This window comes from Myxocyprinus asiaticus, chromosome 46, assembly GCF_019703515.2.
Source record: "Myxocyprinus asiaticus isolate MX2 ecotype Aquarium Trade chromosome 46, UBuf_Myxa_2, whole genome shotgun sequence".
NCBI classification, from domain to species: domain Eukaryota; kingdom Metazoa; phylum Chordata; class Actinopteri; order Cypriniformes; family Catostomidae; genus Myxocyprinus; species Myxocyprinus asiaticus.
Genome location: NC_059389.1, coordinates 22978153 through 22994133, shown reverse-complemented (window position 1 = coordinate 22994133; position 15981 = coordinate 22978153). Strand labels below are relative to the sequence as shown.

Genomic DNA, 15981 nt, shown 5'->3' with positions numbered 1-15981 from the left:
GCAAGTTTTCGTGGTAAATCCAAATAGACAAACTTTAATACTTTTCTTAACACAGTGATGTCTTCAAGTTGTTACCTAGTTACAGTGGTAAACAACTGCCATTTGTACTATTTTGATGATTTATATACGCTTACTCCAGTGTTGATTGGTTGGATGCTCCTCCCGAATTTTTGTTAAGAGCTCCATTTCATGAGTTCACATGTTCATGTCATCTTTGAATGAAGAGAATGTGGCTAGCTGTCCATAATGGAGGGCTCGAGTTCGAGACTCAATCCAAGCCCGAGGTACCCCCCAAAACTGCTGACGATATTGATTGCTACTGAGGATAATGATCGGTACAGCAAGCCGGGAATATGGTTTAAAGAGATACTGTGGATTGCGCCTACTGGTTTCTTATAAGAAACCAACCCCCGCCAAAAGTATTAGGAAGAATTTAATAAACAGAAGCCGCTTGGGTGTTAGATAATGATGAGATAAGGGATGGAGTGCTTGTAGTGGCCTTTAGTGCTTGGGGGGGAGGGATGCTTCGATAGATGTTTGATAGTGGCGAATGCATTTGTGAGTATGCATGCCTACAGTATACCTCCAGACGTGGACCGTTTGAAAGGTAGGGCTCGTGATGCAATCCAAATGGGAGCTCACGGTGCAAATGGGAGAGGGTTCTTGCTCACAGCATTCGAACGGGCGAGCCCAGCAAGCAATCAAACAGGGGACCCACACTGCATTAGAACGGGAGAGCCCCCTCAGCACTTCGAAAGGGAGCGCTCATGATACAAATAAATGTGAGTTACACACACAGCTTTCAAACGGGAGAGCCCTCACTGCGATTTGAACGGGAGAGACCAGGTTGCATTCGAACGGGTGAGCCCCCACTGAGATTCAGATGGAAGAGCCCACAGCTGGATCATGAAAGCCCACACGCAACAGCTGGACAGCACTTTTGCGCTGCTTCGGAGATGTAGACTGAGAGATTGAGCCAATAGCAGGAGCACCGTAGTTGCGGTGTCGCAAGGCTTTAATGCACTGCCTGAGGAGAGGATTTGCAGTGAGATACCAGGGTAGTACGTATGCGCTGGAGCAGAAGCGGATCAGCACTTGCAAAGTTGGGGCTCGTCATGGCTACGGTGAAGCATAGACAAAAGCGACTCATCGGAAGCATGTTAAAATACTGCGGTGGCAGTAGATTAGTATTTGAACCATTAATGAATGATGCCGAAGAAACCTGAAGCATATTGCAGCTAGCAGGGGCTCAAGTTTGGGCATGCATTTGCATTCTGCTGAGATCACAGCCAAGTCCAGCACTCTGATAGCGGGTGTCTCCATTATCAGAAACACTGGCACAAGGGCTACCACTACTTGCTGCTTTCTGAGCAACAGTGTTTGTGAATAATACAACATTTACAGATAATGTAATGTGTAAATTATGCATTTGCAGAAACGCCTAGCATTCAGAGGCACTGGCGATTATGGTATTTAATGAATAGTTGAGCCAGAATAGTAAAAGGTGGGCTCCTGCAGGAGCAGAGTTTAAAGCACTGCTGTAGCGTTTGAGCGTTTGAACTGGAATAATGAAAGATCATGGCCCTGTTGTTGAGTATTTTGTTAAGTGGTGGCGGGTGCTTGTCTGACATTTTCAGTGGTTTGCTGGGTAGCTTCTCTAAAAGTTAAACAAAAAAAATGCACTTGTGAGGTTTGTAAATATTTGTAGTAAAATTGTTGGAGTTAATCTGCCCAGACGGTCTGATCTGATATCTGACAATAATCATCCTCTTCATGATGCTTTTCAGATACTGCCTTCAGGGTCTTTATACAGGGTTCCTTTAGCTAAACTAACAGATTTAAATTTTAATTTGTACCATATGCTATTTCTCTGCTTAAATTAAATTGAAAAATGTAGCCTTCATATCAAGTTTTCAGGGTGTAATTTTAATTTCCAGCTGATGTCCTGTTGATTTTATTCTTTTTTATATTTATTATATATATGTTTTTAGTGTAATTTGTATTTGTATTGTTTTATATGTATGTGTTGTATTTCACTGCTGCAGAAAAAATTGCCCTCACGGGGGACAATAAAGGTTTAGTAATAAAAAAACAAAGACACCTGAAGACACGTGTAAAACAATGCAGCCATATTCAAATGCTTGTTGAGGGAGAAAGAACGAAACATAGCATCTGCGGACACTATTGGGGAAAGGCAATAGACACTTATGATTTCTATAATTATTATTGCTTATTATTGGTAGTGAAGCGGTGCTAAATTCAATGGCCTGCAAGCCATCAAGGGTGAAGAAAGTATAGCAAGTAGTTCAAGGGCACCGTACTGATTTGCGGATTACGGCAAATGATTTGCGGATTTGCGGATTATGGCAAATGAACTTGGTCAGTTTTTTTTTTCCTTATTTAGGCTTAAATAACCATAGAGGGAATAACATTTAAACAGCTGCGTAATAGAAGTGCATGAGCAGCCATAATGGTGATCAGTAGGTCCAAGCGGGTGAATAAAGGAAGCTTATTGTAGTGGAAACATAGTATTCTCATTTCCTTACAGTTGTAAGCAGGGGCAGAGGATGCAGAGACAAACTTAATTTATTTGCTGGATTACATTTCTGGATAATTTGTGAAGCGATCAGGAAACATACTTACATATGTGCATACATGCAACGTTGTTAAAAGTGGTGATTTGTCATTGAATTAGAAGGCACTTGGAACTAAAGTACTTGGATGACTGTCCATGGTCTGATAATATTTAGTTTATATGGATGGTTTGGAGTTTAGTAGATTATTCTCTGAACGCAATGTGAGTAATTCAATTATTTCTGTACTATATTGGGACAAGATGACTCGAGATGTATAAAAATATACTATGGACACCATTTGCAGTAGTGTTGAATAAACACAGCTTCTTTATATTATAGCCTGTAATAAATTCTACAGAATAACTGAACGAAGTTGAGACGCGGAACACGACACGGCGCTTGCGGAGCCGAACTCGGTTCACGTCTGCTCGCACAGAAGCTGTATGCAGCCGTAGGAAGCTGTAGCCTGGTCAGAGTGGATGCTGCTGCAGCAGTGAGCTCACGCTAAAAGGTTGCTCTAGTTTGGAGAGATATTTGTAATTTAGAGTAGCGGTCATTTTAAAGGAAGTTTGCTTGATGCGTGATTGGCCCTGCGTTCCGAATGGAATAAATCACTCTCCGAAGGGCATTTTGAAGGGAGAACAATGATGATAGTCTTGTTGAAATAACTTTGAACAGAAATTCCAATAAAAGGCTTAAAAGGTGAGTTCCAAAAGCCCCACATCGTTTAGCCTCAAAGTGGATTGAAAAGTCTTCAAAGGGAATAGGGCATAGGGATGATCACTTCTGAATGGAACGCACCCTAAAACGGACTGCACAGCGAGGTAATCAGGGCTGAGAAGAATTAAATGCCTGAGCGGGAAAACCGGTTTGAAAGTGGAGTGTGTTGGAATAAGTTTGAAATCAATGCTGATCTTTGATTCCCTTTCCTCAAATTAAAGCTGTCATAAGAGCTCAAGTGACGTGAAGCTGAAGCAGTGTCCAATCGCGGAGGCACCGCTCCGTGTGGAAGTTAAGATGAAAGGACCTGTATACAACCATACTGAGCTGTACTACAGGTATACAGCAAAGCAGTAGCCGCTTGCAGAGGTAGCTTCAATGCCAGGGTTTGCTTCGTTAAGGAAAGATTAGAAAGAAAGACATGGTAGAAACAATAGTTAAAGTGGCAGCCGATGTTGCCACGAAAATAGTGAGCTGCTGCGGCAGCTTTGTTGAAAACGTGAGCTTATCTGTTGAGGCCAAATGCTTTACACATAGTAGGTCATCTGTTGCATGGCTCTGACATGGGTAAGTGGGCACGGCTAAATGCCGGAAGAACTGTTGCCGGATAGAGGTAAGCAGCGGTTTATATACGCTTACTCCAGTGTTGATTGGTTGGATTAAATGAGCATGCTCCTCCCAAACTTTTGTTAATAACTCCATGATGTGAATACAGACCAGCGTAGGCAGCAGGAGGGGGAGGAAACGAACTCGGGTTCGGTCCAAGCAATCGACCCAAGTGTGAAAGCACCCATAAGTAACATGTAAGCACGTCCTCACGTGTTTATGTTAAGTGCAGTTTTGAGAAATGCACATAAAAATAACGATCGCTTGTAAAATTGCTTGTAGGAAATGCTCTTAACAACTAAGATCAGTTGTTATTGGGAAACAATTTTACATACTTTACATACAAAATTATTTTTTTAAACTGTTTTTGTTTCATCATTTATGCAGCATGTTTTGAAAGCATGGAATTTAAATGTGCTCTGATAATCTGATAATAATCACTTGTCCCTCTATAGACCACATTATAATTTTTTTTTAAAAATCTACTAAATCCCCCAAATAAAATGTGGTTTATTTGAAATATGGGTCAATGATGTGATGCTCTTTTTTTTTTTTTTTTTTTTTTTTTTTTTGGATCTGAATCTATTACGTTATTCAAACAAATTAGCTGAATAACCTCTACTATGATAAATAGGTTTCATTTTGATATTTTTTCTGGGGCTTTATATCAAAAACATCATGTGGTGCGGCCGGAGACGGTAAAAAAAGTCATGTTAAAAACGTAAAAAAGTAGTTTGGAATAATCATTTACTATTATTTCTTAAAATGAAAGTATTGAAACAATTTTTAGAAAAAATATATGATTGATATTTGGAAAAACCTTTGTCCACCAAATCAAAGTCAGGTGGTGTAACCAACATGCAGCTATGACCCCTTTAGACCCTCAAGACTGTGTAAAGTAAATAAAAAATTAAATTAAAAAACACATATTTTTAATTTATGAAAAGGCACGTTTTGTTCAGGTCAGATGGAGTAACCTGAGAACATTTTTTGATATGTGATTTTTAAAATCATGATATTTGTTAAAATATATGTTTTTACCTTGAAAACTACATTTGAAAACTTTTTTGTAAACGATTAAAGTTTTGTACACTCACGTGTATTCATGGAAAGTATTCAAGGAAAGTAGGTACCAAGGAGGTAGAAGGAAAGCATTTTAATACCTTCTACTTGATGGTTACACCACTTTAACAGAAAAAAAACTGCAAAAAAGTCCCATGCCAGTTGAGGTACAGAGTCCAAGATCCACTGAGAGGAAAATGTTTAACTGAAGATTAGTCATATGCAATAAAAAAAAAAAAAGAAAAGAAAAAAAAGTGTACAAACATGCACAACAAAAAAAGTGAATGTACACACACACTTTTTATGAATATAGCAAATGTTCAGTCCATTGTGGACTATTCTCATTGCTTAACATCTTCAATCTAAACAGCATGTAAATACACACATTCGAGCACAACATTGATCCAAACACTGGAGACACCAGATGATAATCAGGGATAAACTAAATATTAGTCAATCACTTAACTGTCACGCTTCTAGGAAAAATGAGACGAGAGAGTGTGGATCCAATTGCAGAATATTTATTAAGCTACTCAGAAGAAAAAACTGTTGAAAATAAAGCACTGAGCAAAAAAGGAAATCAAACGCAACAGCAGTTTGCTGGCTAATTTTGTGTGTAACATTCACAAATTAACATGCTAACAAACAAACAAGAACTGACGAAGACTAAGGGAAACAAGAGGGTGTATATATATACATATATATACAGAGATGAATAATAAGGCAACAGGGAACAGCTGTGGAAGATGAAAGGCAGGTGAGTGTAATCAAAAATGTGCATACTGGGAAATGTAGTCTATGAACAAGGGGAAAACTAAAGAGTCACTGAAACTGAACTGAAGGTGAGGGAAAAACACAAGGCAGTTCGTGACAGAACCCTCTCCACCCCCAAAGGGACAACTCCTGGCGCCCAGTGACTGATGGGAAGGAAGGCAGGGCCAAGCAGACCCGGAAGGATCTTGAGGATGATTTAGAGGCCAGGGAGGAGCCTGCGGACGATCAGGAGGCCTGGGGGTTTACCACAGGGCAGGGACTGGGTCAGGAGGCCTGGAAGGTGGCCACAGGGCAGGGACTGGGTCAGGAGGTCTGGGAGGCGGCCACAAGGTAGAGACAGGGTCAGGGGGCGAAGCCACAGTTGGTTCGGGGAGTTGAGTCACAGGAGGCTGAGCCGAAGGTGGAGTGGGCAGAGACGCTGGAGGAGCAGGGAATTTAATTCCAGGAGGAGGATCCGGAGGCAGAGCAGGCGGAGCCGCTGGAGGATCGTGGGCAGAGTCGTGGAAGACTCTGAGGGTGGAGTCACCGTAGTCAGGAGCGCTGGCAGTGATGGGGAACAGCCCTTGTGGCTGTGAGTGCTGGCAGTGATAGGGCAACGACCTCCATGGTCGTGAGCATGGGCAGTGGTAGGGGAACGACCTCCATGGTCGTGAGCATGGGCAGTAATAGGGGAATGACCTCCGTGGTCGTGAGCATGGGCAATGATAGGGGAACGACCTCCGTGGTTGTGAGCATGGGCAGTGATAGGGGAACGACCTCTGTGGTCGTGGACACGGGCAGTGATAGGGGAATGGCCTCCGTGGTCGTGGACACGGGCAGTGATAGGGGAACAGCCTCCGTGGTCGTGGACACGGGCAGTGACGGGAACGGCCTCCGTGGTCGTGGACATGGGCAGTGACGGGGGAACGACCTCCGTAGTTGTGAGCATGGGCAGTGATAGGGGAACGACCTCTGTGGTCGTGGACACGGGCAGTGATAGGGGAACGGCCTCCGTGGTCGTGGACACGGGCAGTGACGGGAACGGCCTCCGTGGTCGTGGACATGGGCAGTGACGGGGGAACGACCTCCATAGTTGTGAACATGGGCAGTGATGGGGAACGACCTCCGTGGTCGTGAGCATGGGCAGTGATGGGGAACGGCCTCCGTGGTCGTGGACACGGGCAGTGATAGGGGAACAGCCTCCATGGTCGTGAACATGGGCAGTGACAGGGGAACGGCCTCCATGGTCATGGACATGGGTAGTGACAGGGGAACGACCTCCATGGTCATGAACATGGGCAGTGACAGGGGAACGGCCTCCATGGTCGTGGACATGGGCAGTGATAGGGGAACGACCTCCGTGGTCGTGAGCATGGGCAGTGATAGGGGAACGGCCTCCGTGGTCGTGGACATGGGCAGTGATAGGGGATCGGCCTCAGTGGTCGTGGACACGGGCAGTGATAGGGGAACGGCCTCTGTTACAACATTAGGGCCCTCCAGAGTCATATTCCATCCAACTGTCATTTACTTCATTTACTGTTAAACTATCATTTACTTATTGGTTAAGTGATTGCCTAATACTTTGTTTATCCATGATTATCATCTAGTAGTGTTTGGAATCAATGTTGTGCTCAAATGTGTGTATACACATGCTGTTTAGATTGAAGATGTTAAGCACTGAGGATAGACCACAAAGGACTGAAACGTTTGATATATTCATAAAAACATTTACATATTCACTTTTTTTCATGTGCACATTTGTACACTTTTTTTTATTGTATATGGCTAATCTTTAGTAAAACATTTTCCTCTCAATGGATCTTTGGCTCTGTACCTCATTTTCTCTTTTTTTTTTTTAACCTCAAGAGCCTGGTGTGTGGATTCTATTGTGTTTTTTTGGTTTACACCACTTTAAGCCATTAAATCACTTTTTGCAGATATTTTATATATATATATATATATATATATATATATATATATATATTTTATTTTTATTTTTATTTTGATGAAACCACCATGGATACAAAATTACATTTTCTCAAACTTAAACGTATCACTTCGGACAACCCATTTGGAATTTTTCAAAATCCTGGTTCTTATATGTAAGTGTCAAAATTGTCTTTAAACCTATTTGAAATATGAAACATATGCTTACAATTTTGACCGTCAACAGTAGGTCTGAAATGCAAGCATTGCTTGTGTTTGTTGCCTTGATAACCAGAAATTCTATCACAATACAGAAAATAAGAGTAAGATTGGATAAACCAGACCCATGTGACTTTATAAAAGTGCCAATATATTGGTTGGCAAACCTGTTTCTCATTATGTGATTTATAAATTCCATGGTCCTATAGAGGGTTAAAATGACTAAATATAACTAATCAAGCAATAGGTTGACCACTAAAGTTAATGTAACGTCACTAAAAGTCGCTCATTTTAAAATTTTCACTTTGTTGTTTTTGGTCTTCAGATGGTTTGATAAATCGTTCAACCTGATTGTGTTCAAGAATGGCACTATGGGATTGAATGCTGAACACTCCTGGGCTGATGCTCCTATCATCGGCCACCTTTGGGAAGTGAGTAAATGTAGCACTCTTGTTTCATACTGATTTACTGGAGAGAAAAAAAATCTATGTTTTGAGATTTATAAACTGCCTCAGCAGGATAGACATGTTAAAGAAAGGCTCTAGCCTAAATACAACTTAAAGGGATAGTTCAACCCAAAATGAACAATCCTGCATAATTTACTGGTCCTTTTGTTGTCAGTTTGTCGTTAGTGGAAAACAGAAGGAGATCACTGTCACCACTGACTTTCATTGTATGGAAAAAAGATGCAATGAAAGTAAATGTCGACTGAGTCTGTCATCCCTAACATTTTTCCCTAAAATCTCCTTTTGTTTTTCATGGAAGAAAAAAAGTCAATGCTGCCATTGTAGCAGTGGTATTAATTATACTGTATTCTTGGTCCTTAAAAGGGGGTTCACACATATTTAATCACTTAAATGTTTCAAATGTTTTTGTGTGTTGTAGCATGTGTTGTCATCAGATCCGGTGAGACTAGGCTATGCTGAGGATGGTCACTGCAAAGGGAATCTTCACCCCAGCCTGCCTGGACCCCAGAGACTGAAATGGGATATCCCAGAGGAGGTAAAGAACAACAGACCTGCATTTGATACTCTTCAGAATATCTAATGCAGAAATATCTAATGAAATATTCTGTCATAGTCAGGTTTGTAAGAGGATGTTTGAAATTTTATCTATAATGTTGTATGTTATGGCTCAGGCGATGAGAATCGACTAAGCATAATGTGTAATACATTTATTATTAACATATTGTAATAATGTAATTACAATCAGTAACCATAATCACAAAGACTTAATTGATCTTTGCTTATTGTGCAATTTAAAATAGTTCCAGTTTCATTTATACCAGTTTTTATTGACGAAATGACCTCCTTCCTTCACAGTGCCAGACAGTGATCAATAACTCTCTAAAAGTGGCTAAAACTCTGGCGGACGATGTCGACATGCACATCTTCCCCTTTAAAAACTTTGGCAAAGGCCTGATCAAGAAATGCAAGACCAGCCCAGATGCTTTCATTCAGATTGCCCTCCAGCTGGCACATTTCAGGGTGAGAGTGACCAACTCATGCTATTGTTTTATCATTTAAATATATTTTGTGAATTGATTTGCTTGAAAAGTGTGCTTGTGCATTGTGCACACAATATATAGGGGACCAACAACAAAGACCACCAGATAAAAAAGATTAACCTTTTAATTTAAGTTCACATAATCTAATTTACAATTACAAATGCATCTGCAAAGGTTTCTCACATAAGATGCCAATTGCCAATAAACATTGTGTATCAACACAAAAGCTATATATGCAAAGATGAATACCGGAAGAAGACACAAATCAAAACTTATGCTGATTATAAGATAATACCTCTTGTTTCTTGCTTATTTACAGATTTACTGAACACTTTCCTGAGATTCTTTGCAGATGCTTCTCCTGACGTATTTGTAATGAGTCCAAATCTTTCTCTTGCAGGATAAGGGCAAGTTCTGCCTGACATACGAAGCATCCATGACACGTTTGTTTAGAGAGGGCCGTACTGAGACCGTCCGCTCCTGTACCAATCAGACTTGTGATTTTGTCCGTGCCATGATGAGTGATAGTGCGACGGTGAGATTTACTATTGGAAATTAATCTAAAGTGTGGACATCTGAAGAATTTTTTAGAAACATTAAAGGAATAGTTAATCCAAAAATGAAAATTCTTTCATCAGTTACTCGCCCTCATGTTCAGTTTACTTAATTAAAATGAACTAAAGCAACACAATTCTAAAACATTTTGTTACAACTTGATTTTGTTGTGTTCTATCCTTTTAAATTGGTAAAATGGAAGTTTACTTAAAGGAAAAGCTCACCCAAAATTGAAATTTCACTCTTTGTTTACTCACCCCTGTGTTGTTATAACCCTATATGACTTTCTTTCTTTTTCTTAACACAAAGGGAGAAATTGTCAAAAAATGTTGTGCTCAGTGCTGTCATACAATGGCAGTTTATGGTGATCACCTCTTCCGAAGTCTAATAAATTATTCCATTAGACTCATGATTGTTATGAAAGCATACAATAAGGTTTGGTGAGAAACTATAAGGTTTTGGTGAACTATCCTTAAATCCATTGAGTTGGGACTACATGAATACTTTTTGTGATGTTAATGTAGCATTGATGAAACTAGGCAGGGGATTTCCATTTCCCAGCATGCTTTGCATGGGACACGATAGAGAGAGTAAATGTTAAAATTAAGTTTTATTTTATGTGTTGAGTAAGATGAATATAAAGCGGGAAACATGTGAGTGTTTAATGTTTTGTTACGTTGAGATTTAGAAAAATTTCTGTTATGTTTGAGTTTTGAGTGGAGCTTGAACTAACAATGAGGACAGGTAGATGTAGCTCATGAAATTGATTGCTCGCTTCATTGAACAAATGCTGAGCTAACCTTAGCATAGCTACTAAACTACATTCTGTAGTGTTTCAACCAGCATGTATTTAGCATGCTAACATTCACTTTCACTAGTTAGTACATTAAGACATGAAATAGATTTATTTCAGTTACACTGACACGTCTAATTTTGTTGGGTTTACTCAATTCAACTAGATTCTTTCTACACAATGTGTTTGAGATGAGATTACATAGTACTTTTAAGTTAAGAACACTCATTTCAAACATGTGGAACCACTGTCCACAACTCAATCAAGTTCAGCCAAATAACTATTTTTTTTTGTGTAATTTTGCTGTCTTTTTTTATTCAGAGAGAAGAGAAGTTGAAGCTGTTGAAAGTTGCAGCAGAAAAGCACCAGGAATTATACAGACTGGCCATGACGGGCAACGGCATCGACCGTCATCTTTTCTGCCTCTACTTAGTATCCAAGTATCTGGGTGAAGATTCAGCTTTCCTCAAAGAGGTCAGAAGCCCTTCTGAAGCTAAAACACAAACGAGTTTGTCTAACATGGGAATTTAATTCAAAATATTACTGTGTTGTTAAGAAGTTAAGAAATGGTTTCATGCTTTCAAACCTGGACTGATACAGACACATAATGTTATTGAGTCACATGGTTTTTGATGGGTTTGTTTTGTTTTAGGTGCTGTCTGAACCCTGGAGGCTTTCTACCAGTCAGACACCACTGCAACAGGTCGAGCTGTTTGACTTAAAGAGACACCCAGAATATGTTACCAGTGGTGGTGGATTTGGGCCTGTAAGTTAAACATCCTGATGCCATTAGCTTGTTTCACTAATCTGAAAAGCTCAACTATTAGTATGTTTTAGGGGTTTATGAAGAGCACATTGTGTATTAAAAATTCTGGGTTTTCTCATCTTCATGTCTATTTACTGCATCTGTGGCATTTAGGCAATTACTACAGACCGGGGATTTTCAAACTGTGGTCCTCAATAGAGTTCTTCTGAGTGATATTAATCACGTTTTTTTTATATTTCATTGACAGCTTTAGTTTTTAACAGTAAGAAATAAAAACAAATTTACTGGCTGACCTTTTAGCAATTTTTTTTAAATTAAATTAATTACACGATGTGCTGATTAATTAATTGCAATGAATCGCATATATAAATATTTGCTGAGAAAGACCTTCAAATAACAATAATATATAATGATTAAATAATTATAAATAGATATAACTATAAATAAAAATATATTGTAAAAGAAAATTCACATAATAAAAATGCATTACTTTATTGTGCAGACAAGTAAAGCATTGATAACACAATACAAAATTGGCTTTAGAAGTAAATATATTGTTTATTTCCATATTATTGAACATAAGCTTATCAGTCCACAGCAGTTTATTTTGCAATTGAATTAGTCAGTCTGTCTGAAATAGATTTATTATAAGGGATTTTCAAAGGACGCTTCAATGTACACATGCATCAGATGGATGCTTTTCTTCATGTAATACTGTAATTTTATGCACTGCATTTTTAGTTTGGTGTGTCAAGTTAAACGTAGTTTGAAACTTAGGAAAACACATCTCAAGGTCCCTGCATTCGGAATTGTGCTCCGTCCAGCTGTGTTTGAACGCAAGAATGCGTTTTCATCTTGTTCTATTGCTAGTGTCAAGCAAGCACAAGTGTGGTTTGTTTTCTGTACACCTGCACGTTGCCTATACAGTTGAGTTTCACTTACTGCCCCCTGCTGAAAACAGATGGTACTTCAAGCTTGAATTGCTCTGAGGGTAGGAATATTCCATATTAGATCCAGGGACATGATTAATTGCGTACATTTTTTGAACACTTTTTTTTTTATTTAAACAATCACACTGAATTAACACGTTAAATCAACAGCCCTAAAATTCACACATAATTTATTTCTAAGTGTCTCATAACATTACTTTCATAGTGGGTACAAAAAAGATATACTGGCAACTTAATGCAAACTACTTTTTTTCATATATAGGCCTATGTATTATATTTGATACATTTTATAATATTTTTATCATTTCTTTTGGCTTTACTACAATGAATATTTAAAAGCCAATTATTGAATTGTGCAAACAACACGTCTTTGTAATATCACTCTTACTATTTTTCTCACACAGTATAAATCACACTTTATACATGAAAATATACAGTTGCCCTAATATTTAAGGAAGTGGGGGTCCTTGGCGTCAAAAAGTTTGAAATCCCCTGCCATAGGCAATAACTTGAAAAGTTCTGAAAAGTTTATAAACGAACAGGGAAAGCATTTACGGTAATGTACTTACAGTGGAAGTGTATCAGATACGTTAAAAATAATTAGTTTGAAAATAACCCATAATATTCCTTTAAATAATTTATTTCCATTTGGTTCATGTCTTCTGTCTTTGTGACTAATAGCTATTGTCTTTGTTTAGGTTGCTGATGATGGTTATGGTGTTTCATACTTTATTCTTGGAGAGGACCTCATCAACTTCCATATTTCCAGCAAACACTCCAGCCCAGAGACTGTGAGTTCATAGAAAATATAATATAATATAATATAATATAATATAATATAATAATTATATACACGATCAGCCACAACATTAAAACCACCTGCCTAATATTGTGTAAATCCCCCTCGTGCCACCAAAACAGCGCCAACCTGCATCTCAGAATAGCATTCTGATGATATGCTTCTTTAGAAGTAAATTCTAGAGACTGTTGTGCATGAAAATCCCAGGAGATCAGCAGTTACAGAAATACTCAAACAAACCTGTCTGGCACCAACAATCATCCATCGTGTGGCAGCAGTGCAGTGCATAAAATCAGATGTGGGTCAGGAGCTTCAGTTAATGTTCACATCAACCATCAGAATGGGGAAAATATTTGATCTCAGTGATTTGGACCGTGGCATGATTGTTGGTGCCAGATGGGCTGGTTTGAGTATTTCTGTAACTGCTGATCTCCTGGGATTTTCACACACAACAGTCTCTAGAATTTACTCAGAATGGTGCCAAAAACAAAAAACATCCAGTGAGCAGCAGTTCTGTGGACGGAAATGGCTAGACTGGACGGAAATGGCCAGATTGGTTCGAACTGACAAAGTCTACGGTAACTCAGATAACTGCTCTGTACAACTGTGGTGAGAAGAATATCATCTCAGAATGCTATTCTGAGATGCAGGTTGGCGCTGTTTTGGCAGCACGAGGGGGACCTACACAGTATTAGGCAGGTGGTTTTAATTTTATGGCTGATCGGTGTATAATAATATAACAATTTGTATGAACATTTTTAAAACATGATTTTCTTTCTCTCTGTGATTTTTAGGACTCTCGTCGCTTTGGTAGTAACATTAAACAGGCAATGCTTGATCTCCTCGATCTATTCCAGCTTGACAACAAAGCCAACAACAAATGATTTAGCTTTTTTTGTTTTCTCTGTTCTACAAAAGGGAATAATTATAAAATATTTAAATTGAGAGCTAATCCTCCTCAGGCATGTACAGATCAATTGTTGGTTAAATTGTAATTATAATGAAAAGAACAGGGATTTAAAATGGATGGTGCATTGTTTTCAGGCATTTTTGTTATTGCATTATTTTAGAGGGTAAAAGACAAGAAATACTTCATGGTTGGGGCGTTATATTGCCGATTGTGTGCAGTTTGTGTTTGTGCTGGGATGTATGCATTGTTGCCTACATTTCTGGAATGGACATGACAGGGCTAGAAAAGCTCCTCTAAAGATCTAGGAAATTCCTGTTGCCTTTCTTTGCTGTACACTCAGCTGAACTAACTAGTTTGTTTTTCTCAGTTGAATTTCTTAGACTCGGGTTTGTAACTAATTTATTCACTTTATGTGGCTTGAATGTTGTGGCTAGAGTAACACTGTGACAGCTTAGCTATAAAGGAAGCATGTGGGCCATATATATTAAACGTTGGACATTACGACAAATACTGTATAGGGCAACAATACTTTTTTTTTTCATTCACTTCTGTTAAGGTCTTTAGTATTTACTGTCAACAAGTCTCTTTTTTATAGAATCACCAATGGTTAGTCAAATCAACATGACAAGAATTTGGAGCCTGTAAATTTGTGTGTTTTGGCCAGTTATGGAACACTTCTGCTGCTGTATGTTGAAACTATGATTTTTAACCAATGTGTGAGGTAATAAGTGCCTATATATGCCAATTATAACAACAGAGGGAGTTAAATAAGGTGGGAAAAGTGTAGTAGTTCATTTTTAATGCCTTTTGAATGCACCAATACTAAAGCCAAGTATCAAAGGCATCATATAAATGATGATGGACTTTTTTTTTTTAGAACAAATTGGGATATCCCCACAGGTATATAAGGGATACCAATATGTATTTCTGTATATGTTGTTTCTGAATGACAGAAAGAGTGCTATTTATTTATTGGTTAAATCATTGATTCCTCATCAGATATTTTTGAAAGTGTGCTCATGGATTTATTAAATAATAATAATTACTGATTGTAAAAATAAATGAATGAAAATATATAGAATTTGAAGGGAATGTGTCACTTAAGTAAAATGGGTTCTGCATTGCATTTTATATTTGTATTATGTTTTCCATAGAACACATGTTTACAGCAAAGGTTTGATATAGGAACTCAATGTAAATGTAATCCAAAACACATTTTAACACAATAAAGGTTTGACTTCAAAGAGGATGTTGTATTTTGATTATTGAATTGTGGACTGAAAGTATGCTGAAATAGAGATATTTACCTTTACAAATTCTGCTGTGTGTGTGTGTACGGGCGTGTGGTCTTAAAATAATAACATATATAGTTGAATATCTGCTGATATGGACCATGCCTCGAATAAAAAGAGATCACATTCACCGAATGTGCATGAAAAGTGCACTTCTCCGCCTTGAAGAACAGCCGATTCTCTAACATTCGCTGAAGCACCTGCCTGAGGTCCTGGATATTTTGGGAGAAGATCAGAATATCATCAAGATAGCCAAACAGAAAACGGTCGACCATGTCTCTAAGCATGTCATTCACAAACCCCTGGAAGACGGCGGGGGCGTTGACCAATCCGAAAGGCATAACTAAATATTCAAAGTACCCCCTATGGGTGTTAAAAGCTGTCTTCCACTCATCCCGCTTCCTAATCTGGACAAGGTGATATGCATTGCGTAAGTCCAACTTCGTAAAGATGGGCACTCCCTGCAAAAGTTCGAAGGCTGAGGACATCAATGGTAAAGTATAGCGATACTTCACCTTGATGTCATTCAGGCCCCGATAATCTATAC

General features: G+C 38.8%; 1 protein-coding gene across 3 annotated transcripts in view; it reads left to right on the top strand.

The window, feature by feature from the left end:
• LOC127435967 (carnitine O-palmitoyltransferase 1, liver isoform-like) overlaps positions 1–15389 on the top strand; it is a 36750-nt gene extending 21361 nt beyond the window's left edge. For all 3 annotated transcript variants that reach the window (XM_051689821.1, XM_051689818.1, XM_051689820.1), the window contains exons 12-19: positions 8188–8293; positions 8748–8864; positions 9185–9349; positions 9770–9904; positions 11039–11191; positions 11370–11483; positions 13132–13224; positions 14027–15389. In XM_051689821.1, the coding sequence (XP_051545781.1) occupies positions 8188–8293; positions 8748–8864; positions 9185–9349; positions 9770–9904; positions 11039–11191; positions 11370–11483; positions 13132–13224; positions 14027–14116 (973 nt within the window). In that variant the 3' untranslated portion in view covers positions 14117–15389. The remainder of the gene's footprint in view (positions 1–8187; positions 8294–8747; positions 8865–9184; positions 9350–9769; positions 9905–11038; positions 11192–11369; positions 11484–13131; positions 13225–14026) is intronic.
• The last annotated feature ends 592 nt before the right edge of the window (positions 15390–15981 follow it).